This window comes from Musa acuminata, chromosome BXJ3-6 (assembly GCF_036884655.1).
Source record: "Musa acuminata AAA Group cultivar baxijiao chromosome BXJ3-6, Cavendish_Baxijiao_AAA, whole genome shotgun sequence".
Taxonomy (NCBI): Eukaryota; Viridiplantae; Streptophyta; class Magnoliopsida; order Zingiberales; family Musaceae; genus Musa; species Musa acuminata.
In genome coordinates, this window is record NC_088354.1 from 13419593 (window position 1) to 13435531 (window position 15939).

Sequence of the window (15939 nt, forward strand, 5' to 3'; positions counted from 1 at the left end):
GCCCGAACTCATGGCATGAAGTCCATCCTCCAACATATTGACCAATCCTCTGGTTGATGTCCAACTTTTGACATGATGCTCTCTGGCCCGACGTCTGATTCTCCTGCTTCAACGATTTGCCTTCCGATGGTTCAAGTCTATGATCAAAATTTCTCCTACGTCACTTATCTCAAATGCTTATTAGTCCATAAACTCATTAATTGATTTCATCATCAAAATCCAGGGTTCAATAATAACCATATATATTTAGTAAAGTAACTTACAAAATTAACATAAAATTTAAAATTGTCAAAGGAAGTGGTTAAGATAGGGCCCAAGACATCGATGTAGATAATTTCAGATGATTTAGAGTAGGATATATAAGACATTCTAAAAAATAGTTTATGACTTTTATTACTAAGGCAAGCATTACAATGAATTTTAATTCTACTTGATTTGGAAGCTAGAAGAGAGTATCAAAACATATCTATTATTGAATGAAGGATGAGGGATAACTAAGGTGATGATGCTACACATCAATTAAAGTAACAACTAAAATAAGAGTGATTGGCTAGGTGATTTGTAAAAAAAAGGGCCACTCGGAGATATTATTTTTATTCTAGCCTCAGACCAAAGATGTCCCCATGCTCAAATTCTTTACAAAAAATAAGTAAGAAAATAACTCAATAGATGTATTATTTTATTTACAAAATTAAAAAATAAAAATAAGGTTTCTTTTAATGTAAGGTGCACGTAAAATATCATCGAGTGTAAAAATATTAGTTATTGAATTAAGTGTTATGGAACTAGTGTAAATAATAATAATTTTGTTACCATCACTAATGATGATGTCTTCATTGCCTCCTTAGTTGTTATGGATCGATAAGTTCTGCATATCAAAAGTAATATGATGAGAAGCACCAAAGTTAATAATTCAATTGTTTTGATGAGCAGAGTAGTCATGATGTTTGCTTGATGCCAATTGGGTATAGTAGTAAGCTTGGGTCGAGACCGATAAACTTTTGTTATGTGTCCAATATTATCATTAAGGTAGCAGATGACTTTTTATTGATTATTATTGTTGGGACGTTAGAGTTACTGATAGTTGTAGTGTAGATTATTTCTTGAGTTTTTTGGATTAAAATTACCATCACAATTGAAGGGTTAATAGTGTAATGAATGATGATGGCTTTGCATGTCACCAGGCATCTTATTTGATCATTTATTGAAGTTTTTATTGCTTTGATTGCTTTTTCTTTTAATTTTTTGACTGAATTGAGTTGTGATAGTTAGTCGTGTCATAATTTCTTCTTTTTTTATATATATTTCATGATTAATTAACCTGTCATGTAGTTCTTCAAATGATATCAGTAAATCTTGTGCCCGAATTGCTACTACCAATTCCTTATATTTATCTCATAGGTTATTGAGAGTAGGGACAATGACTTCTTTATCACTTAGGGGATGACCTATTAATGCCACATCATCTATAATAACTTTTATATTTTACATATAATCAGTAATAGTGCTTCTCTCTTGTGTTGTTTTCATCAGAATAGATTAAAAACTTAGCATGCGAGTGCGGGAGCGATTGGCAAGGGTGGTTTGTAATTTTGACCATACTTCTCTATAGCAATTGAGGCTTGAATTACTTATAGAATAAGACGATCTTGTCGTAGCCATAACTTATGATCATGATTTGTTATTAGGTTGGGTTCTCATGGTATTTAAATCTTTTCTAGTGGACAACTAAGGGAGCTACCGATGTAGCCTAATAAATCATATCCAAAAAGGAAATTAGAGAATTGTGCTTACCAAGATGTATAGTTGTCACCTTTGGATAGTTTGAAGGGGATTTGAGTTGTGACATTGATGAATATAAGTCTTATTATATGTTGAGGAGAACTATTCTTTGCCGAGGAAATAATAACTGGAGCATTAGATGTAGATGATAACACATACTGAATAAAAACTGATTTAGTAAAGATCGAGGGCACAAGAGCCAATGGTTGAGGATCTACCGTTGTTGAAGAGACAAGCCAAGTGTTCAATAGTGATGGGCATAGTCAGCTCTACTATAAGGATGGATTGAGGCGACGGGAGATTTGGAGCACTCGGTCTCTTACTATGCAACTTGCTTCTTCTTGACAATGCTAGAGAACTCAATGGAAGTTGACCCATGATCGGAGGATCGCAATCATTAAAGGAGGAGTAGCAATAGTGAGGAGCAATAGAAAATATAAGGAGGCGATGAACAAGTCAACGAAGGAGCAATAGATTTGTAGAGTTGTTGACAATCGAGTTAGTTATTTGATTGTTGTTAATTTGGAGGGGAAAAGGGAGGAAGAGGTTGTTTGGAAGCTGATGGGTGGCCGTAGTGAAGGGGGAGAAGATGCTAGCCGCGGGCATGAATGGATACTATAGAGAAAGTCACCAATATAGGGGAGGGAAAGGGAAGATGCCAACGTAAGGAGAAAAATGCTCTCAGCGTAGGGAGAAAGGGGGAAAGATGGTTGCAATAAGGCGGAGAAGAGGGGTGCTTCGATCGAGGGTAGTGTGGCCTTCGATAACTAAAGTCATTGTAACGGCGACGAAGAGAATAAGTCATCGAGCAAGATGCCAAAGTCTGAGAAAGATCGTCGAGCAGAATAGTGAAATTGAAATCGATTGATCTATGAGAGATCTGGTGTAGGAGAAGGACCATTAAGTAGAGGAGGAAATTGACAGTGATAGATCAGTAGAGAAGAGAGATTATTGTCACCGGACAACAAAGAAGAGAAAGTCTTGCTCAATGTAAGAGGAGCTCTGATACCATGTAGAATTAAGAAATATGTTGTGAATGGATTAAATTTTATTCATTTAAGTGATGAGTATTTATATAAGTTTTGAGAGAAATTTCCTTCCATCAAGCACTCATAATACGCAATTAGATCAATTGCTCAAATTTGTGATTGATTGAGGATGTAAGGGATACAAGAATGTCATTATGTGTCTCTATCATGATCTTCTATCATATAGCTCCAACTCATAAACTGTAATAACAAGGTACAAGTCTACATTTTGGATAAGAAAAAACTTAACATGATATGAAATCTATCATGATCTTCTATCAGATGGCTCAAAGAAGCCGTAATAACATGATACAAGTCTAGAGTTTGGATAAGAAAAAAAATTAAGACGACATGAAAAAAAAAATTAAGACGACATTTCATGCACTAAATGGATGACGAATATTTTGATGCTTAGTTGTTTATGATGAAGAGAGAGAGAGAGAGAGAGAGAGAGAGAGGTTTTCTTTATCTTTTTCTGTATCAGTGGTGCAGAAATTGTAGATCTTTAATCACCATTTCTTGCTGCTCTCATTGTAAATCTTTCTCTAGTGCCCAAAGTTACCTTTTAAACAATTCATTTGGTTCGATTATGAGTTCTTGCGAGTCGCAAATGCATTCGTTTCCAGGCTTCATGATCCATTTCACAATGTATGTTTCATGCCAATGCCCTCTATTCATGCTAATGTAGGGTATGGGGGCAGCATATCTGGCCATGCAAGCTTCTTAATGTAACAATGCTAACCATAGTAAACCTGAACGGAAGCATCAACAGATAAGGCATTGAAACCAAAAAATATAGTGATTGAGATATGTTTTTCAAAGGATCCGATAGTGCCGTAGTAATCGAAAGTAACGAGGAAGGCATTGTGAACAAGATGCTAACCAACTCACAAAATCTATACCAGTTGAAGCAATGCCATTGCGAACAGCTTATTCAGATCCCAGCTCGATAGCAAATCTTAAAGGTAACTAACTGCATCTCGAATGGTGGGAGCTCACCATGTATGTCAGATACAGGCATGTGACACTATCGAGACCTCTGAATGAGGATGATCGAGGTAAACTTCAACTAACATTTGATGTCGGCAGCTGCAAGATCTTTGGTATCCATCCCTGTTGCTCTCAACACAGACACCGGATGGTAGTGTTAATAATCTGTAGATCAAAGGAACCAACTAAACCTCGTCAGCTGCTCCTTGAATCATGGATATTTAGATGAACTGCATAAAAAGGGCTCAGAGAGTAGTCAATGGATGCAAAAAGAAACGTGGCAGGTTACGCTCCAAAATTTCTAGAAGCTCGTTTGCCTGGCTATCGTCGTCCACCCATCTGCCACCAATCCTACGGGCCGCTTCCACGAGCTGGCCTCTCAGTTTCTGCGATAGCAACTGTCCGCCTGCCTCCATGCACTCCCTATACAGAGGCATATATGCAATGGTGGCTGCCAGGGGTGGTGGGAGGTCCATTAGACAGATGGGTGAACAGCCCCTTCTCAGAATCCTCATGAAATTCACAAAGTGATCCTGTCCAGAACTCAAGCCTTCGGCAAATGCAGCTTCGGACCACTGTTCCAGAAGAAAAGCCCTCAACTCGGGTGCTACAGCCTCATCATTTGACCTTGCGATGCTGTCAGCCACAGCATATGTTGCGGCAGGGTCACCAAGGAAGTCACTGCAGAGAAGAAAAGCGACACCATCAAGTGATCCCCTGCTTCGTTCACCTGCGGCCTTTAGGATCTCGATGCTCAGAGCAGCAAGCACATGTTGTGGAATGTGTGGGAGAAGGTAAGCAGAAACACCCACTTGGCTGCTAGAGGTGGCTGCAGTAAGGGCAAGGCAGAGCTCCATGTCTCCACACCCCCTGTTAACAAACCATTGGACAACCTGCATGCAGCCCCTCTCAGATGCTCGCACCAGAGGTCCCAGGAAGTCAACAGCATGGCCCTCATCAACCAAGCACTCCATGGTTCCAATTTTACAGTAGTGGGAGGCAAATACAAGGGCGAGATCGACATCAATATCCAAGCTATTCCTCTCAGCGATCTGGATAAAAAACAGCAAATTTAAGAGAGGATAAATATGATAGCATCGCATACATGTCCAAGAATTTGTTGCATGATTCTGGATAAATGGAGCTAAAGAGCTGAAGGTATATTATGGAAGATTTACTACTTAATGTAGTAGAACTGCTGGTTCAACAGTATTGTTACTTTTAACATTGGACAAATCGATGTTTGACAGTTAGCACATAAATAAGAAAATTGTATCTCAAGTGAAATGAACAAAAAGCAAAATGGCTAGAAATTATCCTGATTCACTGATTACTAGTAAAAGCACCATAAATGGTTGGTGGTATCAGCCAGATTGAACTGAGATCAATAGGAATGGTGATCGGTCTTGATGATCTGTCAAAGAAGCAGCCATCCAGAGAAAGTTATTAAATTCCTTAAGGAGTCGACAATGGAAATGCATGGTGCTATATATAAGCCTAGATACCCAAAAAACAATAGCTCCAAAGAGGCAAGTTACTACGATTTCGGGTAGACACATAATTCAAAACATAAATCTCAACATTTTGGAAAACGTTAATGAATGTGTAATTCTGGCTGATGAAACCCAAAAACTGATAAGGTGGATGCACTTACGAAAGAAAAAAAAAAAGAAAAAAAAAGGCCCTTTGGTAAAAGTTGAAGAAAGCAGATCCTAACCATCTTGTATACAACAAAAAGTTTGGGTTATACAAATTATGAGTGCATGCCACTCTTTAAAACTCCCTTGTTAGAGACTACATACAGAAAAATCAGATATTGAATAGATAACGACCTAATTTGCGGTTTCTAAGTTTTCAGTAGTCAATCATCCATAAATATGATTATCTTCTTTTTCTTCTGTATCCCCTTGTATAACATTTTGTTGCATGATTATAAGTCCGAGCATCATGTTTCTTGACAATCCATAATTTCAAATCTCTGAAATACATCACAGTTCTTGACTAGAAATCATAATGTTATTTACATGCATGAGGGATTGATGCTTCTGTCTTTCTTCTTTACACCTTATCATTTGTCCTTTTTGGTATCTATTTGCAAACAATTTATTCTCTCATTTCTGTCAAGATTCAGAAACATGAATCCAGGTAATCAATGTTTAGTATTGTTCAATCACATTTTCCAGTCGATTTAGTAAATTATGTATTCCTTGTTTGAGCTATGAATCTAGATTCATGGGTTTCAAGGAAAATTCCTATAAACTATTCTGCTTCGAGGATCTTGCGAGAGTGGTTTGAAGCACGTTGTTTAGTTTATCCGACATTGGAGCATTCGAGATCTTATTCTGCGGGTCGGGTTTTCCCGATTCAAGTGTCTTGGGCACGTTGGGCCTATGTTTTTGCCATAGCGGATTCCTTTTAGCGTGGATCGGATTCCTGACTTATGCGTCTCGAACACATTTTGCTCTGCATCTCTACCGTAACGGATTTATCTTAGCGTCGGTTGGGTTTCCTGATTCACACGTCTCAGGCGCATTTTGCCTTGTGCATTTTGCCATGACGGATTTACCTCGGCGGCGGTTAGGTTTCCCGACTCACACGCCTTGGGCACATTTGGCCCTATGCCTCCGTCGTAGTGGAGCTCTTCACGTGGGTCGGGTTTTCCCAACTCACACTTCTCGGGCGCATTTGGCCTTGTGCCTCCGCTGTGACGGATATACCTTGGTGTGGGTTGGGTTTCCCATCTCACACGCCTCGAGCACATTTGGCCTTGCTTCTCCGCCATGAATGATATACCTTAGCTTAAGTCGTGTTTCCCGGCACACACCTCGTGCGCATTTGGCCCTACACCTTCGCCTGGCAAATATACCTTGGCGTAGGTCATGTTTTCCAACTCACATGCCTCAGATGCATTTGGCCCTACTACTCTGCCGTAGTGGATCTCTTCACATGGGTTAGATTTTTCCGACTCGCATCACGGGCGAATTTGGCCTTGTGTCTCTACTACGACGGATATATCTTGGTGCAGGTTGGGTTTCCCAACTCACATGCTTCGGGTGCATTTGGCCCTACACCTCTATTGTAGAAGATATACCTTGGCACGAGTCGGGTTTCCTGACTTACATGCCTCGGGTGTATTTGCCCTTGTGCCTCTATCGTGGCAGATATACCTTGGCCCGGGTCGGGTTTCCCAACTCGCACGCCTCGGGTGCATTTGGCCTTATGCTTTCGCTGTGGTGGATTTCAGATCTTCCCGTTGTAGGGGGCTTCAAATTCTCCCTTCGCCATGGTGGATTTCAAGTCCCCTTTCGCCATGGCAAAATTTCGGGTTCTCGTTCACTGTGGCGGATTTGAAGTCCTCTCAGTGTCGTGGCAGGTCTCGGACCTTCTTATCGCGGTAGGCCTCTTAGGATTTGCCCTTGAAGGGACACTTATTTTGATCGTGGGAGGAGAGATACCGATCTCCTTATAAATCCTCTCCTCCCATAGGGTGGCATTCGTTCCTCTATTTGAGCCCTTAGAGTCCATAGTCTTTGGAGCCTCGGGAGCTCTCGGCCTCGCCCCCAAGGCCTTCTTAGGAGTGTCTCCCCCATCGCCCCGATTCCCGGTAAGGCGGGTTAGTCTTCGAGTCCTTCTCTTGGCGTCAATTCTGCTCTTCTGTCTCAGGTCGGGATGTCTCTCCTCTTTCGTACAAGTTCTTCCCGATCCTCTAGCTGTTAGTCGGTCGAGGTTTGTGCTCCATCTTTGGACAGTAAGGGCGGAGGAGATTGGGTCCTCTTCATTGGAAGGGGCCTCTCCTGTGAACCTAAGGGGTCTTCGGGACTTGTAGTCCATGAGGAGTTCTCATGACTACAATTTGGTGATTAGGCGCACCTCTCTTAGATCGCTTGAGAACTAGGTAATTTTATCTCGGTCGAGTTTGACCTGCAAGTTCCTCGACCCAGTCAGCGCCCTTTCGATCTTGTCATAGGGTTTTTTTGCTTGTCTTGTGATGCCCTCGAGATGAGCTTTCGTCTTCTTTTTCATCCAATGATAGTGTCCTGCCTTTAATGGTTGGGGAATATCGCCTTCCTAAATGACACCAACTTGTCGACTGAAGGTAGATTCTCTATCACAAAACACTATTACAGGATCTAAACCGGTAAAAAAGGAAGAGAATGAAAAGCATTAACCACTAGACACTGCTCTTAAAAAATATTTGAAGTATTTAAGCATTTGAATAGGAAATATATATCTCATTTTGTGATGAGTAATATAGCTCAACTCATAAATATCCAGTCATGGTGTTCCCTCTCACCATCAGCTTCTATAACAAACCAGGAAATATTTGAAGAGTTGGCCTCTAAAGTGAAAAAGGAAAAAACTTAAAGCATTAACTTGCCAGTTTTCTTCTTTAGTGGCATCTCATAGCAGTCAAACAAAATTTGAGACTTCAAAACAAATGCCCCTAAAAAAGACTAAGCAACTGAATGGGCCATAATTTTCATGCTCCATCCTAACAACATGTTCTTTTACTTAAATGAAATTATTTGTAGAAAATAAAGCATCACAATAAATAAAAAAGTTTTTAAGATGTTTCATCATAAATGCTAATGCACCAAACACCCTAGAAAAGCAGCAAGCATAGCAAAGACAAACTGTAATCGTCACCCTCCATAATGAAATGCCTAGTTGCATTTTCTACCAGTATTAAAATTGATTGGTATAGTCATATTGCTCAAGGGAAGTTAAATTCCCCATACGGTTTTAACTCAATTTAGAGAGGTCAAAAGAAGCTTAAAGTCGAGTGTCCTAATATTGTATTCTTAGGTATTTCGCATATGTAACTTAGCCAAGTTTTCTAAAGTAAAGTTGCTCTCTTAGAGTATCAATGTCCCATTTCTAAAGTAAAAAATGAACCTGTTAGGAAGGGTCCAACAGTATATTTAAGACTCAAGCCTCCAACATGTTAATTTTGCCTGCCACAAACTCATTTATAAGCATAATCTAGTAGATATTGCAAATTTAATTAATGAAATTCTAACAATCAACCCCACATACAGGCTGGCTAAATGGATCAAACCTGATAATTCAAATTGAATCATGTATACAGTAAGGGCCTCATGACTTCAGCATTTCATTGCAACTCTGGGTCCATGTTAATTGGGGTGCTGCCCATCTAGAACTTAAGTTTATGCATGTGACAAGGATCAGCCATTTATCATCTTATGTTCCAACAATGTTAACTAACAATATGGTAGCACATGAATGCATTTATCTTCAATTTTTATGTTGCCAACAATCTAGTAGCATTATAAAGGAAACTGAGAAAAGAAACATTATAAAGCAAACTTATTACTATTTTTGATAAATAGCATATGTAGAAGGTAATAAATTATGCATAAATGCATTTTTTTTTTACTGTAAATAAAAGTATATTAGTTACCTGCAGTAAAATCCGCACAAGCTCTGTACTCCCAAATCTTGAAGCTTCCAGAAAGCACTGGTTTACATTGTCTGCACCACCCTCCACCAGCATCCCCAATAATCCTTGGACAGCAATTGCAGAGATTCCTAGTGCCCAACAAGAATCAAAAGAGCTAGAGAAGAGGGTAAGAGGGAAGCAAGCTGCATCGAAAGCCTCAGTAAAGTCCTTTCCTGTAAGATGGTCACCAGCAAGTTCCAAAAATGTCTTGAAAGCTGACAACTGAAGTTGTACTTCAACAATCATGTTGTTCTTTCTTCCTCCTCGATTCTCCTGGTAACGAAAGTGAAATCCGATGCATTTAAGGGCCCAATCTGTGAATTTCTGAACTTTCATACCAGCCTCTGCCTTCAGAACCTCATCTCCATGACATTCTTGTAATCGTTCATGCAACCTAACATCAAGGCAAAAAAAAGGACTCAAATTCATAGAGAACTAAATTCCACATGCTACTCAACTTCAAAATAGTGAATATACAATGACCCCAATTGATCATTCAGCCCCTCCACATTCTACAGATGTAACCTGTGATGTCACACACACAAAACCAGAAGAATCAAGAATCCTAATGTGCAAGAATTGATCTGAGAATATAGGAAGCTCACCTTTGGGCCATGATGCCCACTGTATCAGTCAAATTCATGATTCTGCAATGACAGGCATAGACACATGAAGCAAAGAAGGATGTCCTAAGGATTGCCCTTGTGAAATCACTTCCTCCATAGCTAACAATCTTCTTAATCAGTCCCGTAATGCCATTGAGTTCTCCCCATGTAGTCAAGAACCATATAGCGTCCAACGCTATACAAAGCACATCATTGAGAGTTTGTGAATCGGCCAGCAGAACCAGACTCTCGGCAAGCTCCCAATCATGAGAGCTCACTGCCTCCTGAAACAAGCGACCCAGCTCCATCCGATCGCGCCTACTAAGCTTCTTCTCTTGCTTGTTTTTACCCTGTTCTTTCGTCTGGACAGCCAATTCCTCCAGGGGGTTGGAGGCCCTTGATCCGACCTTCATGCCATCACAGGCATAATCTTTGGAGATTCGATGATCGTCAGCTGGGAGAGGCAGTAACACAACATTACTTCCGTCCACCTTTTCACCCTCGTCGCCATCATGCACAGCCCTAAGTCCCCCATTTTCATCAAAATCCTTCTCCGGTTGCCTCTCCTGCACCAAGTGCATGCAGTCCTCTCGAGTCATTACGGTCTTGCACTCGACCTCCATTTCTCGATCACCACCAATAAAGGTAATAGCTGCCTTTTCTTCGATTTTTTTAAAATCAAATATTTGAGATCGAACCGACCACAATCAACAGCCGTTGCAAAAAAAGTCAACCGCTTCTATCTGTTCGAACACAAAATCACAAGAAATCAAGAGTTTTCGTGCCAACCTGCATGAACAGAATCGGAATGGCACAAAGAGATGACTTATTCCACCAACCTCCGCCGCCGAGGCTTCGCCTATCGACAGAATTAACCATCAAACAAGACCTTCTCCGACCATCAGATTTTGGAAACCGACCGCTCTATGACCCTAAGATCGTCGCCAATTTTGGAAGCCAAATCTACAAATGAGGACATGCAAAGTTAAATATCGAAGCCTAAAATCAATAATCAACGCATACCAACAGCCATAGAACCCAATAAACTCATAAAAAAATGATTTTTATTAGGAAAGGAGGAGTAATGATAACAGAGAGAAAGGAAACCAAATTAAAAACCTTTTTTATTGAAGGAATCATGGTGACTGTAGCAGAATACGGCATGAGAGGCAGACGAGGACTGCCGAGGGAATAAAATCAAAAAAGAAGAGTAATAGAAAGAAGTTAGAAGGGACCAAGAAAAAAGAACCTTGAGGTGTGAGATTGAGACGAGAGAGAGGGAGAGAGAGAGAGCGAGAGAGTCCCTTGGCATCCCTGGAAGAAATGGATACGAGGCATAATCAAGATTCTTATTGTGACAACTAAAATTGCGACAATAATAAAATGAATAGTGTTACAGAATCACATATTTTCGTCTGTTTTTATTATTTTAAACAATGATTTTATATGACTAATCTTTTTCTGGACCACCTGAGAGGAAATTAAACGAGAGGCTCTTCTTTGTTTTGTCTTTTTCCTCTGTATTGAAAAGTTGAGGTAGATAATTACTAAAATTTCCTTTTTCTTTTTTCCATTTTCTGATCCTCCGTGAGAGTGAGTGAGAGTGAGGGTCATCAACACAAGATCCCACCACCCAAGCGTCACCTTGCTCTCAGATTGGGACCACTCATCTAGCAAACTTCCCCGTGGCCCCCACCTCAATCATCGGAATAGTCTCTCTCTCTCTCTCTCTCTAGGGATAGGTGGCATGGATCTCTCATCCATAGCCTTCCATTGGTGTCAGCCAGCATGAATCCCACACCCATCATGGTTCTTGTGGGTAGAGGTGTTGGGTTGGGATCCTCTCCGATTGATCCAAAACCATAAATGTTTTAGACACATGACAGCAAGAGGCCTTCGGTGCATGAGTGGCTGAGATGTGGGATATGGATGATGTGAATTAAAGGTGAACTTGGAGAGGATCCTCCCACCACTTAATGGATATATTTGCTCTGTGTTCGATTGCCTTTTATCTCTGCATTCTGTACTCGGGCAATGGAAGTGATTCTCTTCCGTCTGAACGGGCAAGATGAATGAATGAACAAAGAGAGACTAGACAAAAGCATTGTCAAAGAATTCCAAATTGCTTCTCTTTTCAAGAGGAGCTCTAGAGAATTAACATCCACAGTTTTTCTTGCAACTAGACTTCAACAACTTGACATGTGGACCTGCTCAAGCTTAGCAGCTCTGTCCATCTAAACAAGTAAGACAAATGTATAATGAGTTTGTTTTGTACAATCCCGAGTTGAAACATGACCAGTTTCATCTCTTGAAAACAACCTCAAGTTCTACAAGAGCATTTTTTATACATTTACAAGAAATTCTTTAGCGGTATCGAAGACTGCTATTAAGAAACCAAGCAAATCATAAATACTAAGTTTTCTTCAGAGAATGGAGGTCATTTCTGTATCCTCTGAATGGGGTTTCACATCATGCTTCAGGGATCTTTTTTACAGAGTCATCTGATCGAAACCACCTCCTATCACATTGCTTGCATTTCCTTGGCTGTTTTTGTCAATCCTTTCAATTTTCTTGGTCTTCCTCTAGTAACTGTCCTTGCAGGAACTACATCGACTGTAGCATCAAATGTTGAGCTCAGCTCCAGATCTAAGGTAGCTTCATCAGCTGCTGGCATGTCCCTTATATGGTTGAGAAGCCGGCTCAGATGCCACTGCACATACTCGAAACGATCTTTTGTTATTGAAGATTCTTGAATAATTATAGAGGCAAGCGACCGCAACGCTTGGGTCCGATAATTGTAGCCACTACTTTTAGGGAATAATGAACTTTCCCGACGCCATCGATGTAACAAGTACTTCTCTGGGACAAGGAAGCAATTCTTCAAAGATAGTACTCGAAGAACATGCCAACACAATATGCCAGAGCATTCAAACCCTTTGCAACTGCAGCTGACCTCTTCATTAGAAGGCGAACAGCTCACTGTATGCCCGCCATCAGAACTCAAGTGATGCCGGACTAGATAAGTATCCCTTGATGTCTCAAAAACTGCATATTGTGTTGATGTCATGATTTCTTTCTGAAACATCTCAAAAGCGTAATGTGTTAGAATAGTTGATGCATGTTCCTCTAGAGGCAGGCATGTTTTAATCTGAAAATTCTGATGGTTTTGCCGTGTGGTTGCTTCTTCACCTGCTTGATTCTGGAAATCAACTGCAACACCAACCTGCATATGTTATCGAAGAAACTGATAAAGGAAGAAAGAAAGTGAAAAAAGAACAGTGAGCTATAGTTTCAAAAGAAAATTACCTGCTCTACAAAATCTTTGAGCCGTGTTTGTGAGTTCACAAATCCTCTGAAGAATGACTTAACTGACAAATCCCCAGTTGCCAATAATCCACCAAAAAACCAACTGCGCAAGTAAGGTACAGCCCAGTAGGAACGGTGAACAAAGAGTAGGCTGATATGTCTATCTGAGTTGAGCCCATATTCAGTAACCATCTGGTCCCACTCATGCTCAAATTCCTCCTTAGTCTCTAAATCACGTACTCTACAGAATTCAGCCTTAAACTTCTCATATTGTGCATCCAATAAGACAGAAAACCAACTAGGCAGCTTAGACATTATGTGCCACAAAGAAAATGCATGCTTTGTGTGTGGAAATTCGGTCATTACAGCATCTTTCAGTCCAATATGAAAATCTGTCAGCATTGTTTGTGGATATTTCCCATCCATGAGGCGAAGAAATGCCTAAAAGATAATTAAATGAAGGTACAATCAGGTGATGTAGAAAAATTAAGGCATAAAGATTTTCTCATTGACTTTTCATAACAAGAGATGCAACATCTACAATGACAGAGCTGAACACAGAGAGACAAACCTGCAAGGCCCATCTATATGAATCTGGTTTCTCATCTAACAAGACAGCACAACCAAAGAATATGATATAACCATTGTTGTCAATACCAAACCAAACCCCAACGGGCCTGTTGTAAGCATGAAGGCGATAAGATGTGTCAAAAAACACCACATCACCAAATACTGTATATGCACGAACTGAACCCACATATGACCAAGCAATGTGTTCGAGTTTGTTGGCTTCAACAGATGTAAACTCATAGCGGAAATCTGGGTTTTTTTCTTTCATAAACTTGCAACTCTTGAGAAGTTCTGATCCTTCATTTTCAGGATTGATACTCACTGAAGCCTGAAGGAAGTTCTTTACATCCTTCTCTGTAAATGTCAACTCACCTGGCTTGACACCTTTATCCATTTCGAGGGCCCTCAGTATAAGATTCACATTGCAACCACCCTTCGCAAGAGCTAATATACGTTCCCGATCAACCGCTGATATATAGCGATAACCAGGAGAAAATTGCAAATTGTTTCTGTCTAACAACTCATGGTTATGGACATTACTAAAATTAACAACCACCCAGTGAGTTGCACCAGCTGTGACATTCTTCTTTATGACCATTTGTGCATCACATCTACACCGTGATGGCTTCTTCTTTCTCACGCGTTTTGAAGCATTTTCTTCTCCAGATTTAACGGGCAGAGGAGGTCCAGCACGATGGCAAACAAGTTCCCTCTTATATACACCCAGTGGGTGCTCTGGGTTTCCCTTTGAGCGTTCTCGCCTGACCAAGAAACCACTGTTCCGTGCAAAGTTGCTATAATACTCCAGAGCCTCATCATCATTTTGGAATGACTGTCCTACATATGGAAGGGGAATGATCTTTGTAGTACCAAATGTCCGGGGTATTCCCGGCAGAAAACTTGGTTCTGCAGGCCCAAATTGCTCAGTAAATTCGTCATCCTCATAGGCTTCTTCATCGATATAGCATTGATCATCTCCGCATGGGCATTGGTGTTTTTGAGTCAGACAAGTGTCTCTCGATGCAGTTTCAGTCATTTTACTTGCTGCCAATCAAATGCATTTCACCACCATACCTAATGTCTGAATTTAGTATATAATAAGAAAATGTTAATGCAAGTACAGGATCAATAAGAAGTAAAACAATGAGGTGCTGACTGCTGAGTGCTCCACTGGTTAAAATAATTACTAGTGTCATCCAGAAAATTGCCATCAAACTTCAAAAACATCCCTCCTAACATTGGTTTTCTCAGCAATCAGAAACAGAAAAGGATCCCAGGTTTGTATATATCGTGTTCAAAAGATGGATAGGAAATGTGGCCACCAAATTCTTTGTTGTGGCCCGGAAACATGACAAAATAGGACGGCGAAAAGCAAGAATAAATCAAAACAAAGCACATGAAATAAAGAAACAATCAGAGAACTTGTACCATGTCCTCGTGATCCAAGATCACAACTTTAAAATGTATCGATCACGAATTAAGCGACCAGTGGTCACCGAATCACGAACAACACTATGCACTAACCTTGTTCTTTCTTCTGAACGGGTAAAATTAGCTTAAGATCCCAATACGTTAAGGAGAAATCTACATTTTTTAAAGTGCATTAGGAGATTAGTTACGGTATAATCTAGGTTTTGAAAAACTCGAGATAATTCACCCCGACAGAAGCACCTGGAAAAGGGAATCACCCGGAAAATAACGAGGAGATGGACCGCTCGTGGAAACAACAACAGCAATCAGAATCGCAAGACGAAGGTTTCATAACCGTGGATAGACAAATACCTCTGAGGTTGGGAGATCGGTGGATCTTAGGGTTAGGGTTTAGCGAGGAGCATGTAGGGTTCTTGGCGAGAACCGTGTAGCACCGGCGACGTTTGATATTGAGACCCCCGCTTTTGCGAACTCCGCAGAGCGACGAATGTGGCCGATCGATGGATGTCACGGAGGCGAGCAGAAGAATTGGTAGGAAAGAAGGGGTGGAAATATCTGATAACGAAGTCCCAACATTTTTTATAATAGCAACGGGTTTACATAATGCTTGAAAGCGTAAATAACTCCTTAATTATGATATATGTCCACTTTTATTTTCTTTATTTTATATGGATTGTAAAGCGTAAATGATACCAATAACTTAATTTTGATAATTAATTATTATAAATTTTGAAAAACTAAAAAATAATTTAGCTAATCCATTCTA

The 15939-nt window shown here is 40.3% G+C and overlaps 2 protein-coding genes across 5 annotated transcripts; both read right to left on the reverse strand.

The window, feature by feature from the left end:
* Positions 1 to 3689: 3689 nt before the first annotated feature.
* Positions 3690 to 11246, reverse strand: LOC135584256 (ankyrin repeat protein SKIP35-like). Of its 2 annotated transcripts, none has more exons than XM_065156970.1 (5): positions 10986 to 11154; positions 10706 to 10829; positions 9867 to 10609; positions 9223 to 9655; positions 3690 to 4852 (listed from the first exon to the last, which is right to left on the reverse strand). In XM_065156970.1, the coding sequence occupies exons 3-5, from the start codon at positions 10487 to 10489 to the stop codon at positions 4046 to 4048; spliced, it is 1863 nt and encodes a 620-aa protein (XP_065013042.1). In that variant the 5' UTR covers positions 10490 to 10609; positions 10706 to 10829; positions 10986 to 11154; the 3' UTR covers positions 3690 to 4045. The 2 variants fall into 2 exon arrangements, with proteins under 2 accessions (XP_065013042.1, XP_065013043.1); XM_065156971.1 differs by having other exon boundaries at positions 3912 to 4852; positions 11116 to 11246.
* A 765-nt stretch (positions 11247 to 12011) lies between these two features.
* On the reverse strand, positions 12012 to 15705 carry LOC103988120 (protein FAR1-RELATED SEQUENCE 11). Of its 3 annotated transcripts, none has more exons than XM_018827015.2 (4): positions 15525 to 15705; positions 13744 to 14823; positions 13173 to 13613; positions 12012 to 13089 (listed from the first exon to the last, which is right to left on the reverse strand). In XM_018827015.2, the coding sequence occupies exons 2-4, from the start codon at positions 14776 to 14778 to the stop codon at positions 12388 to 12390; spliced, it is 2178 nt and encodes a 725-aa protein (XP_018682560.2). In that variant the 5' UTR covers positions 14779 to 14823; positions 15525 to 15705; the 3' UTR covers positions 12012 to 12387. The 3 variants fall into 3 exon arrangements, with proteins under 3 accessions (XP_018682560.2, XP_009404919.2, XP_065011027.1); XM_009406644.3 differs by having other exon boundaries at positions 15431 to 15705; XM_065154955.1 differs by having other exon boundaries at positions 12945 to 13076.
* Between the last annotated feature and the right edge of the window lie 234 nt (positions 15706 to 15939).